At 42.3% G+C, this 20,983-nt stretch overlaps 2 protein-coding genes across 2 annotated transcripts; one reads left to right on the top strand and one right to left on the bottom strand.

Annotated features, from left to right (window-relative positions):
• Positions 1-782: 782 nt before the first annotated feature.
• Positions 783-7,524, top strand: LOC138828196 (HLA class II histocompatibility antigen, DR alpha chain). Its single transcript, XM_070024037.1, has 5 exons — positions 783-927; positions 4,586-4,831; positions 5,288-5,569; positions 5,810-5,972; positions 7,149-7,524. Exons 1-4 carry the CDS (start codon positions 846-848, stop codon positions 5,959-5,961), a joined length of 762 nt encoding a protein of 253 aa, XP_069880138.1. The 5' UTR covers positions 783-845; the 3' UTR covers positions 5,962-5,972; positions 7,149-7,524.
• Positions 7,525-9,106: 1,582 nt separating this feature from the next.
• Positions 9,107-19,624, bottom strand: LOC138828195 (HLA class II histocompatibility antigen, DRB1 beta chain-like). Its single transcript, XM_070024036.1, has 6 exons — positions 19,482-19,624; positions 15,732-15,998; positions 13,078-13,359; positions 10,437-10,547; positions 9,722-9,745; positions 9,107-9,429 (listed from the first exon to the last, which is right to left on the bottom strand). Exons 1-6 carry the CDS (start codon positions 19,579-19,581, stop codon positions 9,416-9,418), a joined length of 798 nt encoding a protein of 265 aa, XP_069880137.1. The 5' UTR covers positions 19,582-19,624; the 3' UTR covers positions 9,107-9,415.
• Positions 19,625-20,983: the final 1,359 nt, after the last annotated feature.

Genomic DNA, 20,983 nt, shown 5'->3' with positions numbered 1-20,983 from the left:
TTCTTTTTGCTTATATGGTGCTGAGGAATCGAACCCAGGGCCTCATGCATGCAAGGCAAGCGCTCTACCACTGAGCCACCTTCCCAGCCCAACCCAGGAGATTCTTAAGTGAAGCTGCTGTCTGTACTGCCCAAGTTCAAGCATTCTCCATAGCCGGACAGTTTAACTTGATTCATTGCTCCTAAAAACAGAAATCAAAACAAAACACACAAAGCTTCATGTTATCATATCCCAGAGGCATGATTGGTGTTAGCACCCACTTTAGGTATGGTACTTCCATCAATCCTTCCTTCCCTCCTCCCTCTCTCCCCCTTTCCCCATAGCCTTTTGCCCCTCTCCCCAGCTATCTTTTGGTCTGAAACAGGCACTTGAACTCAATACCTGACATTTTTACTCATTGGCTAAGTGTTCTACCAACTGAACCATGCCTCCAACCCCAGTTCTTTTCCCATTAATGTGCTTCAACTACTCCTAAATATATTCCTTTTTAGAATTTGTATTGGGATTCACGAGAGAGTAAATTGAATAATATTCTCAAAAACTTAACATTTTATTCTGCTCACCTAAGAGACTTCTGGAATAAATGGATAAAATAATTCTTAAGGAAATTTGCTTCTTGAAATAACAAATAAATGGAGAGTCTGGTATTAAATGCTGAGCTACATATTCCCTATCTGGCACCCTTTAGGAGGGCCCTTTCCCTAGCAACAGCAGTGTCATCTCAAAAGAATTTTCTGATTGGCTACTGCTCCACTGATTTGAACTTTAATTCTCTTATCTTTATTCTTTTCTAGTCTGTCTCTCTTGAGAGCTCTGCCGGTCCCCATCAAAACACCCAAGAAGAAATGGCCTTAAATGGAGTCCTGATGTTAGAAATTTTCTTCATGGCTATCCTGATGAGCCCTCAGGAGTCATGGGCTATCAAAGGTAAGTCCTGAGAGAAAAACTAGGGACAGTAGACGATGAAGCTCTTGAGAAATGAACTGTGGACATTTGCAGGACAATCTTTGGCTTAAACAGGAAACTATTAAAAAATGAAATAAGTCAAATTTAGTTTATTTGCACAAAACTAAACTGGGTAATAATACTTTTGACTTGGTATGAGCCAAAGTTACAGAGGGTGGGGGAAATACTACGGATAGGCATTAACAAATGTTATTTGTGGGCTTTAATTTTTCTTTCTGGAACATTAGTAAAATTAAAAATTAGAAATCTCAGGTTGGCACTAGTGACTCATGCCTGTAATCTTAGCTACTTAGGAGGCTGAGTTCTGAAGATCAAGATTTGAAGCCAGCTTGGGCAGGAAAGTCCCTGAGGCTCTTATCTACAATAAACTACCAAAAAAAAAAAAAAAAAAAGCCAGAAGCAGAGCTATGGCTGAAGTGGTAGAGTGCTAGCCTTGAGCAAGAGAAGCTCAAGGACAGTGCTCAGGCCCTGAAATCAAGCCCCAGGACTGACTCTTCTCCCCCCACCCTGCCAAAACTTAGAAACCTCACCATAAATTTTAGAATTAAATGAAAAAAAAAAGTATGAAAAGTTCTTAGCACTATTCTTAGCTGAATCATGGCATTAATTTTTTTTATCTGTATTGTAAAAGTGTTGCACAGAGGGATTACAGTTATATAAGTCAGGTAATGAATATATTTCTTTTTGAATAGTGCTTCTTTTTTGCATTTTCTTTTAGGTTTTCTCCCTTGCCCCTCTTTCTCCCAAGTTTTAAATTTTTTTTAAATTATCTTTAAGTGGTTGTACAAAGAAGTTTCCATTCTACAAAACAGTATATGAATACAAAGTGTCTGATAACATTGTTACCCATTGCTCCTAACCCACCCCTTCTCTCACTTTTATTTTCTTCCTCCTTCTTCTCCTCCTCCTTCCTCCTCCTCCTCCTCCTCCTCCTCGTCGTCTTCTTCTTCTTCTTCTTCTTCTTCTTCTTCTTCTTCTTCTTCTTCTTCTTCTTCTTCTTCTTCTTCTTCTTCTTCTTCTTCTTCTTCTTCTTCTTCTCCTTCTTCTTCTTTCTCTTCTTTCTCCTCCTCCTCCTCTCTCCCTCCCTCCCTCCCTTCCCCCCCCCCTCCTCCTCATCAGTTAAAGAGTTTGAACAGTCCGGGCACAGGTGGCTCACTCCTGTAATCCTAGTTACTCAGGAGACTGAGATCTGAGGATCACGGTTCAAAGCCAGCCTGGGCAGGAAAGTTCGTGAAACTCTTATCTCCAATAAACCACCAGAAAACGGGAAGTGACGCTGTAGCTTAAGTGGTAGAGCACTCGCCTTGAACTGAAGAGCTGAGGGACAGCTCTCAGGCCCAGAGTTCAAGCTCCACAACCGACCTCCCCCCACCCAAAAAAAGAGTTTGGGGGCTGGGAAGGTGAGTCAATGGTAGAGCGCTTGCCTTGCATGCATGAGGCCCTGGGTTCGATTCCTCAGCACCACATAAGCAGAAAAAAAAAGCTGGAAGTGGTACTGTGGCTCAAGGGTAGAGTGCTCGCTTTGAGCTGAAGAGCTGAGGGACAGCGCCCAGGCCCAGAGTTCAGGCACCATGACCGGACCCCCCCCCCCCAAAAAAAAAAAAAGAGTTTGAACTCAGGGCCTGGGTGCTGTCCTTAAGCTCTTTTGCTCAAGGCTAGTGCTCTACTACTTTGAGCCACAGCTCTACTTCCAGTTTTCATGTGGTTTGGCTTTGAACTGTAACCATCTGATCTCATCCTCCTGAGTAACTAGGAGTACAGGCTTGAGCCACCAGCGCCCAGCCAGTCAGCATATTTTGAACATAAGCAATGAATGTATTAAAGATCACTGGAAAGAAAAGTCATCAAAGAGCAACAAGGGAAGGAGAAGGGCAGACATTTAATTTAATAGTATTTGGAACAGTGCTAGCTACGCCCACCTCATTCTACAGTAGCTCTTGTAAGATCTATGGCTATTTAGTAATATTTCCAAAAGAATAGAACAACAAATAAATGGAGCTTCTGCTATCATTCTCTGTCATCTCCAGAGCAAGCCTTTATGCTATTGTATATGTATATTAAATTAGTTTAGAATATAATTAGTATATATAATTTAGCATACATATTACTATATAATGTATAATACACACATACACTAAATTAGTTTAGAATATAGCCAAATTTAGTTTACTTGGACAAAACTAAGATGGGTAGTAATACTTTTGGCTTGGTTTGAGCCAAAGTTACAGAGGGTGGGGAAATATTATGGATAGGCATTAACAAATGTTATTTGTGGGCTTTAATTTTTCTTTCTGGAATATTAGTAAAATTGAAAATTAGAAACCTCTATCTGGGCACTATATATATATGTATATATATATCATATATCTAAACTATATATAAACTAAATTGCAGTGCTCTCAAAGATAGAAAAAGTGAATGATCAGAGGTATCCCTTCAGATATTTGCAGGTAGAATGAAAATAACCCAGATCTCAGATCCATAATATGAAGTATACATTTTTACTGCCCAGGAAAGACACAAACTCTTTCCTTGGGTTGGGAAAAGGCAGTTAGAAAATCTGTGTATAGGGCTGGGAAGTTGGCTCAGTGGTAGAGCACTTGCCTTGCATGCATGAGGCCCTGGGTTCAATTCCTCAGCACCACATAAACAAAAAAGAAAAAAGCCGGAAGTGGTGCTGTGGCTCAAGTGGTAGAGCGCTAGCCTTGAGCTGAAGAGCTGAGGGACAGTGCCCAGGCCCAGATGTCAGGCCCCACGACTGGACCCCCCCCCACAAAAAAAGAAAATCTGTGTATAGAGGCAAATGCTAAATAAGTCCCTAGGTATATGAATATACAATCAGACTTTTAAATCGCTCACTTTTTCCTCTGAAGACCTGTCTATCAGCCATACATGGTTAATCAAGTTGACTATTTTCAAGTTGATTTTTCCTGTAGTTGGTTAGACTCAGTGTGAATCATGAGAGAATAGGACCTTCAACGAGAGTCTCAATCCAAGTAGCATTAAGATAGGTATCAAGTTGCTGAAGCCAATCTAGAGCCAAGCTTTTACACAGAGGTAGTATTCACGGTAGGGCTTGGGACCCATGAAGGCCAGCACTCTACAACACTACAAGGTCTTAATCTCAATTTCATAGGTTCCTCAGATCACCCTCCCCTCCCCCTTCCCCTGCCCGGCCCCGTTGTATTTCCCCTAAGTCTTGTCTTTAAATACAATGCGATCAGTGCTTGCTTAGAGTGCTTTGTATATAGTAAGAAATTACTTATCTAAAACCTGCAGTAGAAATGAAACCATAGCAGCAGAATTGGAAAAGCCACACATAAATAGCTATAAATAATCTAGGTAAGAAACTGAATGAATTTCAATATTATTGATTCTACAGCTCTGATCTCTCCTTCCATTTACCCTCTCTAACCAATCCCTGCTGTGTTTTCTTGTTGTTGTTGTTTTCAACCTTCCAGCTTTACTCAGTAAGGATGCCCATTATCTGCCACTCATCCCAACTCTCCCTCTTCCTTGATTCCACTTGGCCCAGTCCCTCTCCATCATCTCCTACCCATATGGCAGATGTGTTCTTGTCTCCTCTTGATTCCCTCAACTCCCTTTCCTGTCTTTTCAGAGGAACATAAGATCATCCAGGCGGAGTTCTATCTGCTTCCTGACCAAAGAGGAGAATTCATGTTTGACTTTGATGGTGATGAGATTTTTCATGTGGATTTAGCAAAGAAAGAGACAGTTTGGAGGCTTAAAGAATTCGGACAGTTTGCCAGCTTTGAAGCTCAGGGTGCCTTGGACAACATAGCTGTGGACAAAGCCAACCTGGACATCCTGATGAAGCGCTCCAACTACACTCCAGATGCCAATGGTACTGCCTCTCGACTGCACTCCCAGATGTGGGCATCCATAGCTTTAAAATAGATACTTCAGCAATGTCTGCCATATTACCATGACTCTCGCTCTGAGGCCTACCCATGCCTCAGAAAACCCTATATTCTCATGGTACAAGCGCAAGAATTTTATAATAGTTATCCTTCCTTAATATCTCTGCCATACATGAGCACTCACTGCTCTGAGTCTATAGGGTATGTATGTGTGGTGGTGGTGGGGAGATGGATTAAAAATTAGGTTCTTGGATATTTTATATACTTCAAGCTTGGCTCTAGCAAATCAGAGATAGGCATTGGCAAATGGGGCATACACTTCTCAGGGCCTAATTCCAACTGCTGCTTCAGATATGTTTGTACCGCAAGTCAGTGTAGAAGGTCGAGACTGAGAAGCAAGCCTAAAGATAGGAAGCTAATGTCTGTCATGTGTCCTCCAGTGCCTCCAGAGGTGACCGTGCTGACTAGCAGCCCTGCAGAAGCAGGGGAGCCCAACGTCCTCATCTGTTACGTCGACAAGTTCTCTCCTCCAGTGGTCAATGTCACCTGGCTGAAAAACAGCAAACCGGTTACCACGGGGGTATCAGAGACAGTCTTCCTGCCCAGGGCCGACAACCTTTTCCGCAAATTCTACTACTTACCCTTCCTGCCCTCCACGGAAGACTTTTATGACTGCAGGGTGGAGCACTGGGGGCTGGATAAACCTCTTCTCAAGCACTGGGGTATGCAAACACCCTTCAATTCCCTGCCTATTCTAAGGTTTTCCTCCCTTGATGCTTGTGACTAGGCCCTCAGAATTTAGTGTTTCATAAGCTCTGTTGTAATTTCACACTCCTCCCCGCTTAGATCTACAATTGCCTCAACACCGAATTCTATTTTTCTCTTCTTTCATTTATTGATCACTAGTGTTCAAATGGGCCCTCCTTCCTTTTACTACTACCTACTCTTTTCTTTCCCTCCAGAGTTGGACCAGCCAGCTCCCCTCTCAGAAACCACAGAGAATGCCGTGTGCGCCCTGGGCCTGATTGTGGGTCTGGTGGGCATCGTTGTTGGAACCATTTTTATCATCAAGGGTGTACACAAAGGCAATAAACAACGCCGAGGACCTCTGTGAGACCTATGGAGGTAGGTTTGGTATGGCCAGAAGAAGACAGTATGGAGGTGTCTGAGGGAGGGAAACACATAGGGAAGTGGACATGTGACACTACACAGGGAAAGAAAAATTGGACTTCTTGATTTCTTTTTGCTAGAAGAAATCAGGCAATGGTATCATCTGGTTTCCCATAGCCTTGGGCTCTGTCATCACTTCCCATAGATGTAATTCCAAACCAACCAACTGGTCTCAAGACCAGTGGATGTCAGAATACTGCATCCTGATTATTTAGGCAGGGAACCTCAAGGTTTAGGCACTTATTGAATTGTATTTTCTAAGGCAACCCATCAACTTCAAAGCATTTCCAGAGCCTGGCATCTTTAGAGTTAGGGTGAGTTCCTGGCATGAAATGGAAATCCCTTAACAGTCAAGGGCTATTTCTGATCTTAGAAGTTTTTTTATTTTTGTTTTTGGTAGGCTATAGGTCTTGAACTCTGGGCCTGGGCACTGTCCCTTAGCTCTTCAGCTCAAGGCTAGCACTCTACCACTTGAGCTACAGCACCACTTCCAGTTTTCTGGTGGTTTATTAGAGATAAGAGTCTTTCGGACTTTCCTGCCTGAACTGGCTTTGAACCGTGATCCTCAGATCTCAGCCTCCTGAGTATCTAGAATTACAGGCATGAGCCACCAGTGCCTGGCCTTAGAAGATCTTTTAAAAGAAAAGCTTAAGGCAGGCACTGGTGGCTTATGTCCACAACCCTAGCTATTTAGGAGGTTGAGATCTTCAAGATCAAGATCTTAAAGACACCTGGGGCAGCTGAGAAACTTCAATCTTCAATTAACAAGGAAAAAATGCTGAAAGTGGAGGTGTGGCTCATGTGATAAAACACCAGCCTTGAGGATAAAAGCTAAGGAAGAGCATAAGATCCTGAGTTCAAACTAGTATTGGCACAAAAGAGAGAGAAGGAGAAAAAGAGGGAGGAAGAGGGAGGGAGGGAGAACAAGAGCGAGAGGGGGGACAGGGAAAGAGAGAGAGATAAAGGTCATACAAACTTGAAAAGTAGGGTTTACAATTCACCTTGGTAATGTTACATTTGACAACATTTCCAAAGTCAAATGATTAGGAGGACTGGGGAATATCTGAAAGAAAGAGCTCAGAATATTCATCTTAAGCTTCTTAGTAACTAACTATATGTGTCTCATTACAGGTAAAACCTACCTTAGAGGTTCAGTGAAGAAATTTCTGCTTTCAAAGCTTTCCAAAACTGATAAATCTCCAGCTGTTCGCATCACTGAAAATAGGTATCTTCAGCATTTTCTAAGCCCTAAACATCAAGAGTAGAGATGTCTTCCCAGTCTCATCCTAGCCTAACAGAGAACTGGGTGCTTGTCCACCACGGCTTCCCTTGTCTGCTTTCCCTCTATCTCCTTTCATTTTATCATTGCCATGTCATTCCTCTCTGATAAATTCCATAATGTCTGTCTCCACTAAGGAACATGCTGAGCATTACATGTAGAAAACTTGCATGCATTTCTCTGAATTATGATTTGTCTACCTGCAATAAACTTTTTTGTGGTGTTTTTTTCATGTCTGATTCAGTTCTTAGTGGGGTTGGGGTGGGGAAGGGTGGAAGGGTTCTGAAAAACATACATGGTCAGTTGGGTGCCAGCGGCTCATGCCTGTAATCCTAGCTATTCAGGAGGCTGAGATCTGAGGATTGTGGTTTGAAGCCAGCCTAGCCAGAGAAGTCCTCATGAGACTCTTATCTCCAATTAGTCACTTAAAAACTGGAAGTGGAGCTATGGCTCAAAGTGGTAGGTACTAGTCTGAGCAAAAGAGTTTAGGGGCAGTGCCCAGGCCCTGAGTTCAAGCCCTACAACCAATCAAAATATCCCATATATATAATATATGTGTGTATATATATATATATATATATATATATATATATATATATATATATATTCCTTCCATCCTGAAATATCTGGCTGCTGAATGTATCTAAAAGATGTGAAATTAACCAGAAATACCCAGGTTTATTAGGGTTTGTTCTCATTTCAAGCACCTTGAGAATATTGAGGATGCAATTTAGGCACATTTGTATAACTTTTATTCTAAAATAAGCAAGGTTTGCAATTGAGAACACAGTAAAACGTATAGAAGTATAGAAAAAAAATCTGTCTAAATTTATGTTCTTCAATGTAAGAAAGATTGTTTAATGGACTTTACTCCCCCCCCATTTACTTCTTAATTGTTTTTATAAAGGTGATGTATAGAGGGGTTACAGTTACATAAGTCAGGTGAGTACATTTCTTAGACTTTGTTTTTTAGAGCCATTTTAAGTTCACACAAAACTTGTGGGGAAAGTATAAGGAGCTGTGATTAGCCCCTTCTGTAACTGTACCTTCCCCTCAGGTTGCTCCTGTTATTTAAATCTTGTGTTAGTATTCTACATTTGTTACAACAGATTAACTAATAATGCTATTTATTATGAACCAAAATCCATAGTTACATTAGGCTTCACTATGTATTATACAGTTCTGATAAGTATATGAAGTCATATATCTGTTATTATAGTGTCACACAGGTCATTTTATTGACCTGAAATATTGTTGTGTTGTGAAATAATCCTCCTTTCTCCCCTCCTATTTCTTGTCCTTAAAACTGTATAGATAATCCCAGCTTCTCAGGAGGCTGAGATCTGAGGATCACAGTTCAGAGTCAGCCTGGGCAGAAAAGTCTGTGAGATTCTTTTTTTTTTTTTTTGGGTCCGGTAATGGGGCCTGAGCTGTGGGGGGCGCTGTCCCTCAGCTCTTCAGCTCAAGGCTAGTGCTCTACCACTTGAGCCACAGCGCCACTTCCTGCTTTTTTTCTTTTTGCTTATGTGGTGCTGAGGAATCAAACCCAGGGCCTCATGCATGCAAGGCAAGTGCTCTACCACTGAGCCACCTTCCCAGCTCCTGTCTGTGACATTCTTATTTCCCGATTAACCACCAAAAAGCTGGCAGTGGAGTTGTAGCACAAGTGGTAGAGCTAACCTTGAGCAAAAAAGCTCAGAGACAGTGCCCAGGCCCTGAGTTCAAGCCCCAGGAGTCCCCCCCCCCCCAACACACACACACACACACATGCACACACACACACATGCACACACAAAAAAACCCAACTGTGTGAAGCAGATAATTTTCCACTCTTTGTTTATTTGAGCAAAACATAATGGAGAAAAGTGGCAAAGGGGTTTTCAGATGCCTGGGAGGCAGGGAGGGATTAAAGCATCCGTGAGAGAATGGGGGGAAGGTACTGGGGCATGGGGTTAGCCACGGGGTGGACAAGGCCCTCAGCAAGCACATGACCTGTCAGGTCATGGAGCAGGAGAGAACCAGGTCCTAGACACATTCTCTGTTTGGATGAATGAGACGCATTTTCCTCACTTGGAGCGGTGGGGACAGAGGTCCCTCCTTCGGTGCCGTCACCTCCACTTCAGCTCAGGCATTCTGCAGGAGACACAGAGCAGCGGTGTTTCAGGCCTAACCCTGCAAACGACTTCCCTTCCCATCTCAGGGTCCCCAGCATTGCAGAAAGAAGAGAAACACGTAGAAACTTCCCCCAAGGCCATGGCTCTTCAGAGCCCAGGCCTTCTATTAGTGGCAAGTAGAAGGTTTAGACAAATTGTCCCATCAGAAATTTGGATCCAAAATCCTCCCCATTTTTTTTTTTTTTTGTCATTGTTCTCATCTGTTTCAAGGGAAGAAAATCTGTGTCTGAGAGGAGATGAAGGGATGTTACCTATTGGCTGATGTCCAGAGCGTCCTGAGAAAGGAAAAGAGAGACAGGAGTTTACAAACATGGAGGTGAACGGTCCCCAAATTCAAGTCCTCAAGCTCCCTCCTGGCACCTGAGCCTCCCTTCGCATACAGTCCACCCAGGTGAGGCAGAAAGCAGAGCGCAGACAGAGACCAGCTGACCCAGGAAGCCAGTGATAAATGTCTCTTTCTTCCTTCATTTGTTGCCGGTTCTCAGGTTGATATTTCTAGGCTGCTTAACCTTTCAATATAATTAACCAGAAACGATTTATAAATTTCCAGGACATTTGAGATCACTTAAAGAAAGACTTCATACATGGCCATTGATAGATATCTTGAGAACTAATCTCATCAAAGATGTGTGTGTATATGTATGTGTGTATACACACACATACATATACACATGTTTCCTATATACATATACATATATATACACATGCACACAAATATATATATACACATACATACTTGAACCTTGAACTCAGGGTCTGGGCACTGTCCCCCCTTTTTTTTTCTCAAGGCTGGTGTTCTACTACTTGCGCCACAACTCCATATCTGGCTTTTTTGGTGGTTAATTGGAGTTAAGAGTCTCATAGATTTTCTTGCCTGAGCTGGCGTTGAACTGCGATCCTCCGCCTCCTGAGTAGCTAGGATTACAGGTGTGAGCCACTAGTACTCAGCAAAGACATCTTTCTTACCGTTGTGATTCCTGAGATGGATGAACAGCCCCACCCCAAGGAAGAGCAGACCCAGCACAAAGACTGCAACTCCGCTCAGCATCTTCCTCTGTGTAGATCCAGATCTGGCCCCTGGGAGAAGAAGCTAGGCTTAGTGATTTTTCACTCCAAATCCAACTTCTCCTTGTTAAGACCCTGGGAATCAGAGCTTGAGAACTACCAGAAGAAGCCTGCATTAGAAGAAGCCTGCCTGAGAAGACTTTTTTTTTTTAACATTTAATTTTATTTTATTGTAAAGGTGATGTACAGAGGGGTTACAGTTACATAAGTAAGGTCATGAGTACATTTCTTGTTGAACGTTGTTACCTCCTTCCTCATTTTTCTCCCACTTTCCTCCCCCCCAGCTCCCCTTCCCACCAAGCTGTAAAGTTCATTTCCAACATAGTGTCTTGTGAATATCACTGTAGAAGAAACATTTTAAAATCCCACTGAGTCGCTGTAAAATTCAAGCTGTGAACTTAACTATGGCTGTCTTGAAACACCACCAGATAAACAAACAGTTTGAGACCCAGTGAGGCTGAAGAATTTATCATGGATGAAAAACAAAGCTGAGATTAGCTCTTTTGGATGTCAGAAGGAACCCTGCATCGCTCCTCTTCACAAGTCATGATAAACACAGACAGGCAGTAATGAAAACTGTCAACCTAGCTGCATAAGAGGCTAAGGGCTAGGGATTACAGTTCAAAGCCAGCCTAGACAGGAAAGTCCATGAGGCTCATATCTCTAATTAACCACACACACACACACACACACACACACACACACACACATACAAGCTAGAATGGAGCTGTGACTATAGCACCCAGATCCTGAGTGTAAGCCTCATTAATGGCACCAAAAACAGACAAAAGTCCAATCTATCCCATTATTGGTAGGTCAGTTTCACACTGTGCCCAGTAAACCCTGTTAGTAGCTACACCTGTAGTATTTCATTGTTACTTGTAGAAACTGCGATGCTAAGGGGGTTGTCTTGTTCTAGTTCCCTTCCAGAACTGTGACCAAAACCCTACAGGTTCCTTTTGTTCTTATTCTTGCCAGAAAACCCAAATCATGCCATCTGCTGCACTGGTGACCTTTATCTGACTGCATTGGCAGGCTTGGTCTACCAAAAAAAAAAAAACTTTGCTTTTTCAACTACTTCTTGCTTGCAAACATCTGACAGGTAGGAAGGTAACCAAGTCTTGCAACCAGTTGGCAAACAGATATTTAATGTCTCAGGGTTCCAGAGCCTCAAAGGCCAAGATCACAGTGTTGACAGAACTAGTTCCATTTGAGAATGGTGAGGGAGCATCTTCTCTGGAAGGGACTCTCTCCCAGCTTCTAGTAGCCTGGGGTGCTCCTTGATTTATGGGTGGCATTTTCCCTGGGTCTTTGTATTATCTTTCCTCACTGTGTATTTCTCAGTGTCCAAATTTCTCTCTCTCTAAAATCTCCAGTCATCTTAGATTAGGGCCCAGCATAAGGATCTTATCAACTTGATTATCTCTTGTGAATACACTATTTCCAAACCAGGTCGCATTCTGGGGTACTGAGAGTTAGGACAGCCAAATACAATTTTGGAGGCAGGCACTGTCACCCAGAAAACACCTAAGCCGTCTTTTTTTTTTTTTTTTTTTGTCAGTTGTGGGGCTTGAACTCAGGGCCTAGGAGCTGTCCCTGAGCTTGTTTACTCAAGGCTGGTGCTCTACCACTTGAGTCAAAGCTCTACTTCCAGGTTTCTGGTGGTTAATTGGAGATAAAAGCACAGGCTAGTTTTGGACTGCAATCCTCAAATCTTAACCCCCTGAGTAGCTAAAATTACAGGTGTGAGCCACTGGCGCCCAGAGTTCTCTATCCCTTTAATCTCAGCCTTTCCCTCACTCCCCATTTCCCATGAATTCCAATTCTTTGTGTCCACTTCTGATCACAAGAAAATGGCTTGATTTGGTTTTCTCTTCATTTCTTCTACTTGCATCCTTTCTCACTTCCATTTCTTCTTGATACTCAAAGCAGCAAGCTAGGTTTTCAAGACTTGGTCTCTGTTTTCCACTTGTCAGCCAGGTTACAGGCTAAGTGAGAGATGTGTATCTCTTTCTAGTTATAACTGCTTTCTAGTTTTGTTATCTTTTCCCCAGGAGCCAGCGGGGCACTGATACTGATAGATCCAGAATTGTACAGAGTGCTATTTATTGGGAAACTAAGAGGTAGAAGTGTGGTTCTGGGTGGCAGGCAGACAAAATAAACGGCTATGATTTGGGTCTGAAGAACAGAAGTATATACTAGTCAGGATCAAAGTGACTTCATAAAATTGAAATTGACTCGGTGTATATTCATCAAATTTCAGAGTCAGGCACCTTCTTGGCTCCAGGGTTTGGTAGTAAAGTTCAACATGGTTTTTTCTACTCTTAACTATGTAGGAAAGCCCAGCTAGTGTTACGCTAGAACAATCATGGAGGTTATAATTAAAGATGTCCAGGGCCTTGAATCAGCACAGTGACAGGGCTACTGCCAGCCATCTGTGCCGAACAAAGCAGACGAGAACATGGGCAAATGAAAATGGGGAGTATGGCGAGGACAGTCCTAACACTGATAGAATTTATAAGCTGGGAAACTTTGCACTCACTCCACTCCACAGTGACTGGACTGTCCAGCCTGGGGTGCTCCACGTGGCAGGTGTAGACGTCTTCCTGTTGGGGGATAATTTCCAGCATCACCAGGATCTGGAAGGTCCAGTCTCCATTCTGGACCAGGCCTGTGGACACCACCCCAGCCTGCTCCTCCTGGCCATTGTGGAACCATCTGACTTCAATGTTGCCTGGGTAGAATCCATGCACAGCGCATACCAGGAGGTTGTGGTGCTGCAGGGGTTCCGTCTTTGTGGGGTACACGGTCACCTTAGGCATAACTAGAAGAGAAAAGTGGAGAGAACTCAGAAGGTAGAACAGTCCGCCCTGGTCCTTTGCTTTTCTAATCTCTGGCCTCCTCAAAGCTTGCTGCAACCTCGAATTGAGTCCTCATAGCAGGAGTTCATTCAATTTCACAAATACTAAGAAAAAACTGTAGGGATTTCCCCCCCCCCCCCATAGCTTAAAGTAATTAATCCATTGCCAAAATTGTAAGAGGTTCAAACTTTTGCAAAGCACATAGTGTGGCTTCTGTACTTTACATACAACCTGTTAAAATTGTTTTCAGGAGAAGGCAAAGGACTGAGGGAGAGAGATAGAGCGGTGCATTTGATCAGGGTACATTGCGTGCATGCATGGAAGTATCATAATGAAATCCCCCTGTAACAATCAATACATGTTAATAAACGTTGTTTGAAAAGTGTAATTTCTGGGCAGGTTAGGTTTAGATCAAGGCTCTGCTTTTCTGGTTGATTCTGGAGGAATGTTCTATGTTGCCCTGTGCCACAGCTCTCCTACTTGCATGGGAAGATACTGATACTGACTTCACATGAAGATTAACATATCCGAAATGTATAAAGCAGTGACTGGAATGTAGTCTTCAATATACAGTTGATATTTATGCCCCTTGTTTACTTTGAGAGAAAATATGACTCAAAGCAATGTGGATGGATCTTCAATGCTACCAAACAACCACACACCTTAAAATGCATCAGAACTGATTCTGTCCTGGGAGGCAGATGCATGTAGAGGTAAATTCATAGGAATCCTGAGGAGAAGGAAAGAGTTTTAGAGTTCTTAGGTTTACACTCAGCTGAGGAACCCATCTCCTTTCCTAAATGAGCATGCCTACTATTAGAATTTTTGTGATCTTCCGACTCTCTAAACTGACATTTATGGACAGGACTCATTGGACTTATGGACTTGGACTCATTGCTTACTTACAACATGTGCTTTGTTGCTAGGACAACCCTTCATATGACCATGCTCAATGAAAGCATTTATTTAAAGGAGGAATTTAAAGGGAAGTATTGCTTCACTACTGCAAATGACACATTTAAGAATTATTGAAAGAGGTGACATTGATCAAAATGAGTTCATTCATAAACTGACATGTGGAATTGAAACTCTCCCGTACAAATACTAAAAGATAATATGGAAAACTGAGATAGTGAGGGAAGGGGTGGCAGTGTCCAAAAAGAAATGTACTCATGACTTGACTTATGTACCTATAACCCCTCTGTATATCACCTTTGTAGTAACAACAAAAAATAAAAATAAAAAGTGCAAAAAAGATAATATGGAAAAAATGATTGGAAAAAACTAGAAACTTTCCAGAATTTTTAAATAAATACTTATTTAATTATTTGATTAAGTAATTAGATAATTATTAGATAATTAAATAATTAAATAAAACTGTTAAGATTCTTAACATAGAAAGTAATAGAAATATAAACCATAATCTGAAGAAAATGCCAGAGCAAATAACAAAGTATTAATAATCTTACTGCACGAAACTCCATAAACTGAGAAAAAACCTCAGGATCCTCAGCTAATAGACAATAATGATTCTTAGAGCAGTGATGATAATTGCCCAATAAAAGTGAACTATGTTCAGGAGACACAGAAATCAAAGACATAGAAATTGGCTGGGCAATTGGGTGGCTCACGCCTGTAATCCTAGCTACTCAGGAGGCTGAGAACTGAGGATTGTGGTTCAAAGCTAGCCTAGGCAGGAAAGTTTGTGAGACTCTTATCTCCACTTAACCACCAGAAAACTGGAAGTGGCGCTGTGGCTCAACAGGTAGAGTGCTAGCTTTGAGCTGAAGAGCTGAGGGACAGTGCCCAGGCCCAGAGTTCAAGACTTATAACCAGACCAAAAAAAAAAAAAAAAAGACAGAAAGTAAAATTAAAAAGAAGTTTTTAATTATGTGTCATTACGGAAAAGATTTTTTTAAATCAAACTAAAGGGCCTCGGTTGCAAATTACCTTAACTATACAAAGAAATGTGTCACTAAATAGTATTAGCATTATCTAGAAACAGTATCTAGGTCTGCTAGGCCACGAAATTATAAGTTAAAAAAGCTAGTTCTGCAATTTTCAATGCCGTAAATATATACAGACAAAGAAAGCAAGAAACATTCACCTAAAAGAAACCTTGGGGGAAACAAAGGAGGAGGCAACAATGCTTGATAAGAAATGTACTCATTACCTTGCCCATAATTGTAACCCCTCTGTACGGTATTTTCACACACACACAAAAGAAAAAGAAAAAAAAGAAACCTTGGAAAGGTGGGAGGTGCACACACACACACACTCACTCACACTCACGTGCGCGCACGCGCAGCTTAGCTGTCCCCAGCCCCACACTCACCTCCTTGTGATGACAGGAGTATGTCAACTAATGGATAGTCATTTCTGCACCTGTCTACTGAAGCTCGGTAATTGTCCAGCACGTCCTTCTGGCTGTTGAGTTCCTCGGCGATGGGTCGCCCCAGCTCAGTCTGAGCGCGGAACTCCCCAACGTCGCTGTCAAAGCGCAGGAACTCCTTCTGGTTGTAGATGTATCTGGTCACGCTCCGCACTCCCTCGGTCCCATTGGGGAAATAACACTCACCCTTCAACTGCTGCATGAAGCGTGCTGAGGACAGAAACACGGTGTGAGCTGGGCTGGGGGGCTGGGGGGAAGGGGGGTGCTAATCAGGAGGCTGAGATCTGAGGATCGCCAGCCTGGGCAGGCAAGTCCCTAAGACTCTTATCTCCAATTGAGTACCAAAAGTCCTGTGGTAGCCTGACTTCAACCTTTAGTACCACAAGAGGAAAAAAAAAGTGCAAAAGTGGAAGAAAAGCTTGGTGCATGGATGGTAATAGTGGTGTTTGAGAGATATTTTTGAGACAACATCCATGGGATAATGGAGCACCAGGAAATCTTGCTTGCTTGCTCCTCTCTCTTTTTTGTTTCTTTGTTTCCTTCTCACTCCCTCTTTCTCTCTTCCTTCCTTCCTTCTTTCTTTTTTCAGTCATGGGACTTGAATTCAGGGCGTGGGCACTGTCCCTGAGCTCTTTTTGCTTAAGGCTAGTATTCTACCACTTTAAGCCACAGTGCCACTTCCAGTTTTCTGGTGGTTAATTGGAGATAAGAATCTCACAGACTTGGGCTGGGAAGGTGGCTCAGTGGTAGAGCGCTTGCCTTGCATGCATGAGGCCCTCGGTTCGATTCTTCGGCACCACATAAGCAAAAAGAAAAAAGCCGGAAGTGGCGCTGTGGTTCAAGTGGTAGAGTGCTAGCCTTGAGCTGAAGAGCTGAGGGCAGCGCCCAGGCCCAGAGTTCAGGGCCTATGACTGGACCCCCCCCCAAAAAAAAAAAAAAAAAGAATCTCACAGACTTTCCTCACTGGGCTGCTTCAAACTGTGGTCCTCAGATCTCAGCCTCCTGAGTAGCTAGGACTACAGAGATGAGTCACTGGTACCTGGTCATTAGTAGGCAATGTTTCTACTGCTTTATATATGCCATACCTTTCAATCCTCGAAACAGTTATATAAAGTATTAGACTATGATGCAAGGGCTGGATGCCAGTGGCTCATGCCTGTAATCCTAGCTACTCAGGAGGCTGAGATTGTAGGATCACAGTTCAAAGCCAGCCTGGGCAGGAAAGTCCATGAGACTCTGATCTCCAATAAACCACCAGAAAACCAGAAGTGGTGCTGTAGTTCAAGTGGTAGAGCATTCGCCTTGAGCTGAAGAGTTCAGGGACAGTGCCCAGGTCCAGAGTTCTAGCCCCATGACCAACAAAAAAGAAAAAGAAAAAGAAAATGGTGCAAGGGGTGACATTGATCAAGATACACTGTGCTCACAAACTAACAAGTTAAATTGAAATGTCCTTGCACAATTACTTAAGGATAACTAAAAAAATAAAAAAGTAAAAGCGGGCAATATTGCCCCCTTTATTTTATAACTGCTTTGATTATCAAATAAAGCAGAACCAAATATTCAATAGAAATGAAGAGATCTAGCTTTGGTGTCCTAGTGTGTAATTACTACATACACTTCATGGAAGACTTTCTGGATAGATAACTACCAAGAGGACCAACTACGGGTGCCTGGCTGTGATTCTGTCTGGAAATCAGCTAGCAAGGGATGGAAACCTTAAGCAGCACAGAGAGTAAAGCAAAAACAAACACCCTTCCTCCCCTCCCCCAAACCCAACCTAGAGGAAAGAACAAAGCCAATTGCAGCTTCAATCCCAGCTCCCTAGTCGGGGATGGGGACCCTACAGAAGTGGGAAAGTACCAGCAAGCCCAGCCAAGGCAGCTGACTGGCAGTTCTAACTGTCATTGTTACTAACAGTCATTCCTGCAGGCTTTAAGAAATTTGGGCAGCTGACTGGTTTCACAGTGGCAGCTCTGCTCCAAAGAAGGAACTTGCTTTGGATCTTACCAGTGCCAAGACCCCAAACGACTACAGTAGCTGTCGCTAGAAGACATGTTGCTTAGGAGATGCCTCTTAGGCTGGCTGCCACCAGAGGCTCTGGGTTGGCATGCACCTCACTGGGTGGAAGACAGTTCCTTTAGCATCCTGCATCTTCAGAACTACTAGCTGCTATAGCCACAAGCCAAGTCCCATCCTGCTTGCCCCTTGGGAACTAGGAAGATTTTTCCCTTCAGCCCACAGCCTTGGTTGGGACTGCAGCTACTGGTATGAAGAATTCATTTTATGAAGAATTCATTTTATTTGAAGCCCAAATCTTAAGTTTTTCAAAAAGTTACATCCCCAAGAAGGAAAGCTATCCTGGTTTAAACTCAGAATGGAGTTGGGTAGCCATTTGCTGATTGAGGGGCTGCAAAGTACTCTTGTGCTCCTGAGGAAACCATAAACAGATCCATGTCTTTGTTTTAGCTGCTAAGATGAACAGCCTCCCAATACTCTTGTTTTGCAATCTGGACCTGATCAATAAAAAAGCTGTATGTAAAATCAACCAATCAGGAATGGGCAAAATTGCAGCTTTTATTTGCATAAAGCAGACCAGAATGAGAACTAAATAGGACATTTGTCTGGGTAAGCTTGCCCTTGTCTCTGTTCCTTTTCAAGTGCACTTTCAAGGGTTGTAACTCCTGGATTTGCAAATAGGTTTTGTTTTGTTTTGTGATTGGTCATAGGGCTTGACCTCTGGGCCTGGGTGGTGTCCCTCAGCTCTTCGGCTCAGGGCTAACACTCTACCACTTGAGCCACAGCACCACTTCCGGCTTTTTTCTGTTTATGTGGTGCTGAGGAATCGAACCCAGGGCCTCATGCATGTGAGGCAAGCGCTCTACCACTGAGCTACCTTCCCAGCCCGTTTTTTTTTTTTTTTAAATCAAGCCTGTCTATTCTTCTTGAACTCAATAAATATGCATTGGCAGAGGCTATTAAAGTGTTCTGATAAGACTATAGAAATATGGGCAATCAAGGTCATTCTGGTAAGGTCTCAGAGAAGAATGAAAAATAAGCTATTGGAAATGAGTACAGGCCAACAATATTGCACAGCTGTAAACAGCTTGATGACATAGTATTCCCACCCTATGACTTTGTGGGAGATAGAACTTCAGTGATCCAGGACTTCTTAGTGTCTAAGAAAGAAAGAAAAGAGAATGGCAAATACCAAGGCTCCAACATCACTGATCCCTCTGTGAAAACATAGCACAGAATCTCTTAGAGAGAACCTCCAACTCTTCCATGCCTCATAAAATTTTCAGAGACACTTTTCCTTTCTCCCAGGATAACTCAACAGTATCAAGAGAAGTGTTGGGCAGGAAATTATTTTAAATTTAAGTTCTAAGTTCTAAGGCTTCCCAAATCCCTAAGAAGACATCATCAAAGACTGGAGATGCTTCTTTTGGGTGTGAGGGTAGAGAGGATGTGAAGAAATGGCCTATATGTTGGTCCCATACATAGATTTCAGAGAGGGCAAACATCCAGGCTCCTTTTTTTCCCTTGTGTAGAAATAATTTGACATTCACATGATAAACACAAGTAGCCACAGGGGGAAAAATTCTTTAAAAATATAAAAGGCCCAAAGAAAATGAGGAAGTTATCCCCCTTTCATCCCCCACCCATAGTAGCTCAGCACCTGAGGTGTGCACTTACGTCGGGTGTCCCTGAACAAAGCCCCAGGAGGGCTCAACACCATCAGCATCAGGGTTAGAGTTGCCTTGAAGGGACTGCTGGGGAGCCATAGGCACACCATGCTGGAGAAGAGGAGAGGAGGGGTGTCAGAGCTGTAGACCAGCCTCACTGAGTGAGCACTGGGACCTGACTCCACCCACATCCTAAATAGTAAGAACTAAGGTGCTCATTTCTTTAGTGCTAGGTGAAGAACCAATCAGCCTCAACAATGAATAGCATCATCTGTTGATGGTTAGAGTTATAGTATGAAGGTCTTCTGAAAGTTCCAATTTCCTTCATTAAAAGGATTGATTTAGATGATTTTTTAAAGTTTTGATCTAATTGCAATCTGAAACACCTCTGTGGTGAGCCATCTCTGTTGATTCCAAGCCAGCCTTTGACACCATAATTTTGCTTTAGGATAGTTATACAGTATGTGGAAATGAGTTCAGTCCTTCAGTCCTGCTTCCCATGATGACATCCTCATTTTATTGAGGATATGTTCCTTTCTATTATTCCTCCTCATCTACTTTATCCTAAAAATTGCTAATTAATACACTCTCAAGCATTCAGGCAAGTCAATGCAATGAATGATGATGATGATGATGATGATGATGATGTTACACCATATAATGAAATTGTATAATTTGTGAAATAAGATTCTACCATTGATGATCACACATTATATTGATAGAAATGCAATGACACAGATTCAGAATGTACTCCAAAGGGCAACTATACACACGAAGTTCAACATTAACTCACACTTTGTCATAGTTCTGACAAGCAGTTGTTCTTTGTTTCGCTACTTGTGCTAGCAGAATTCAACATGCTGCAATTAAAGTCTCTATTGAGATTTGCATATTTCACACTGTACCCAGAATTGTCCTAAGAGCTTTATATACATCCTACTTGTATTAATTCTATCATCTCTCCAAATGAAGAGTCTGAAATTATACTAAACAATTCTTGCAAGGTTGTCAGGCTAGAATATTCTACATTGGGGTTTCAGTTGGGTTCTATGTGATAGCAAATAGTACAAGTTGAGTTAGTTCATCACAGTACCTCACTTGGAAAGGTCACCAGTCTGCTGAATTGAACAACCCTGAAGATTCTCCATCTTGGAGAAAGTTTCTATGCATGAAAATGTGTCAAAGGAAAGTCATGTCAATTACATCAGATTACCTGCTATTCTCAGCAGATTCTTCATTGAAATATTTTGGCCATATATATTTTTTTCATTCTACCTTATACCACTGGTCTCAGATAAGCTAAGGTAAATTGTTTCTTCACTTAAGGAAGAAAGTCAAAGTACATTTATTACCCTAGGTCAAGCAGAAAAGACATCAATACCACCTTCTTAAATTCTAATAGGAAGAGTTTCTTTGAATTATGTGTAACTTTAAAAATGAAAAGTTTAAATTCTCAATTTCCTTAAAAAATAAAAGCTGCGGGCTGGGAAGGTGGCTCAGTGGTAGAGTGCT

The sequence above is a fragment of the Dipodomys merriami genome, unplaced genomic scaffold (genome assembly GCF_024711535.1).
Source record: "Dipodomys merriami isolate MVZ:Mamm:240054 unplaced genomic scaffold, mDipMer1.0.p SCAF_16, whole genome shotgun sequence".
NCBI lineage: Eukaryota > Metazoa > Chordata > Mammalia > Rodentia > Heteromyidae > Dipodomys > Dipodomys merriami.
Note: the sequence above shows the minus strand (reverse complement) of the source record. Positions and strands in the feature narration are given on the sequence as shown.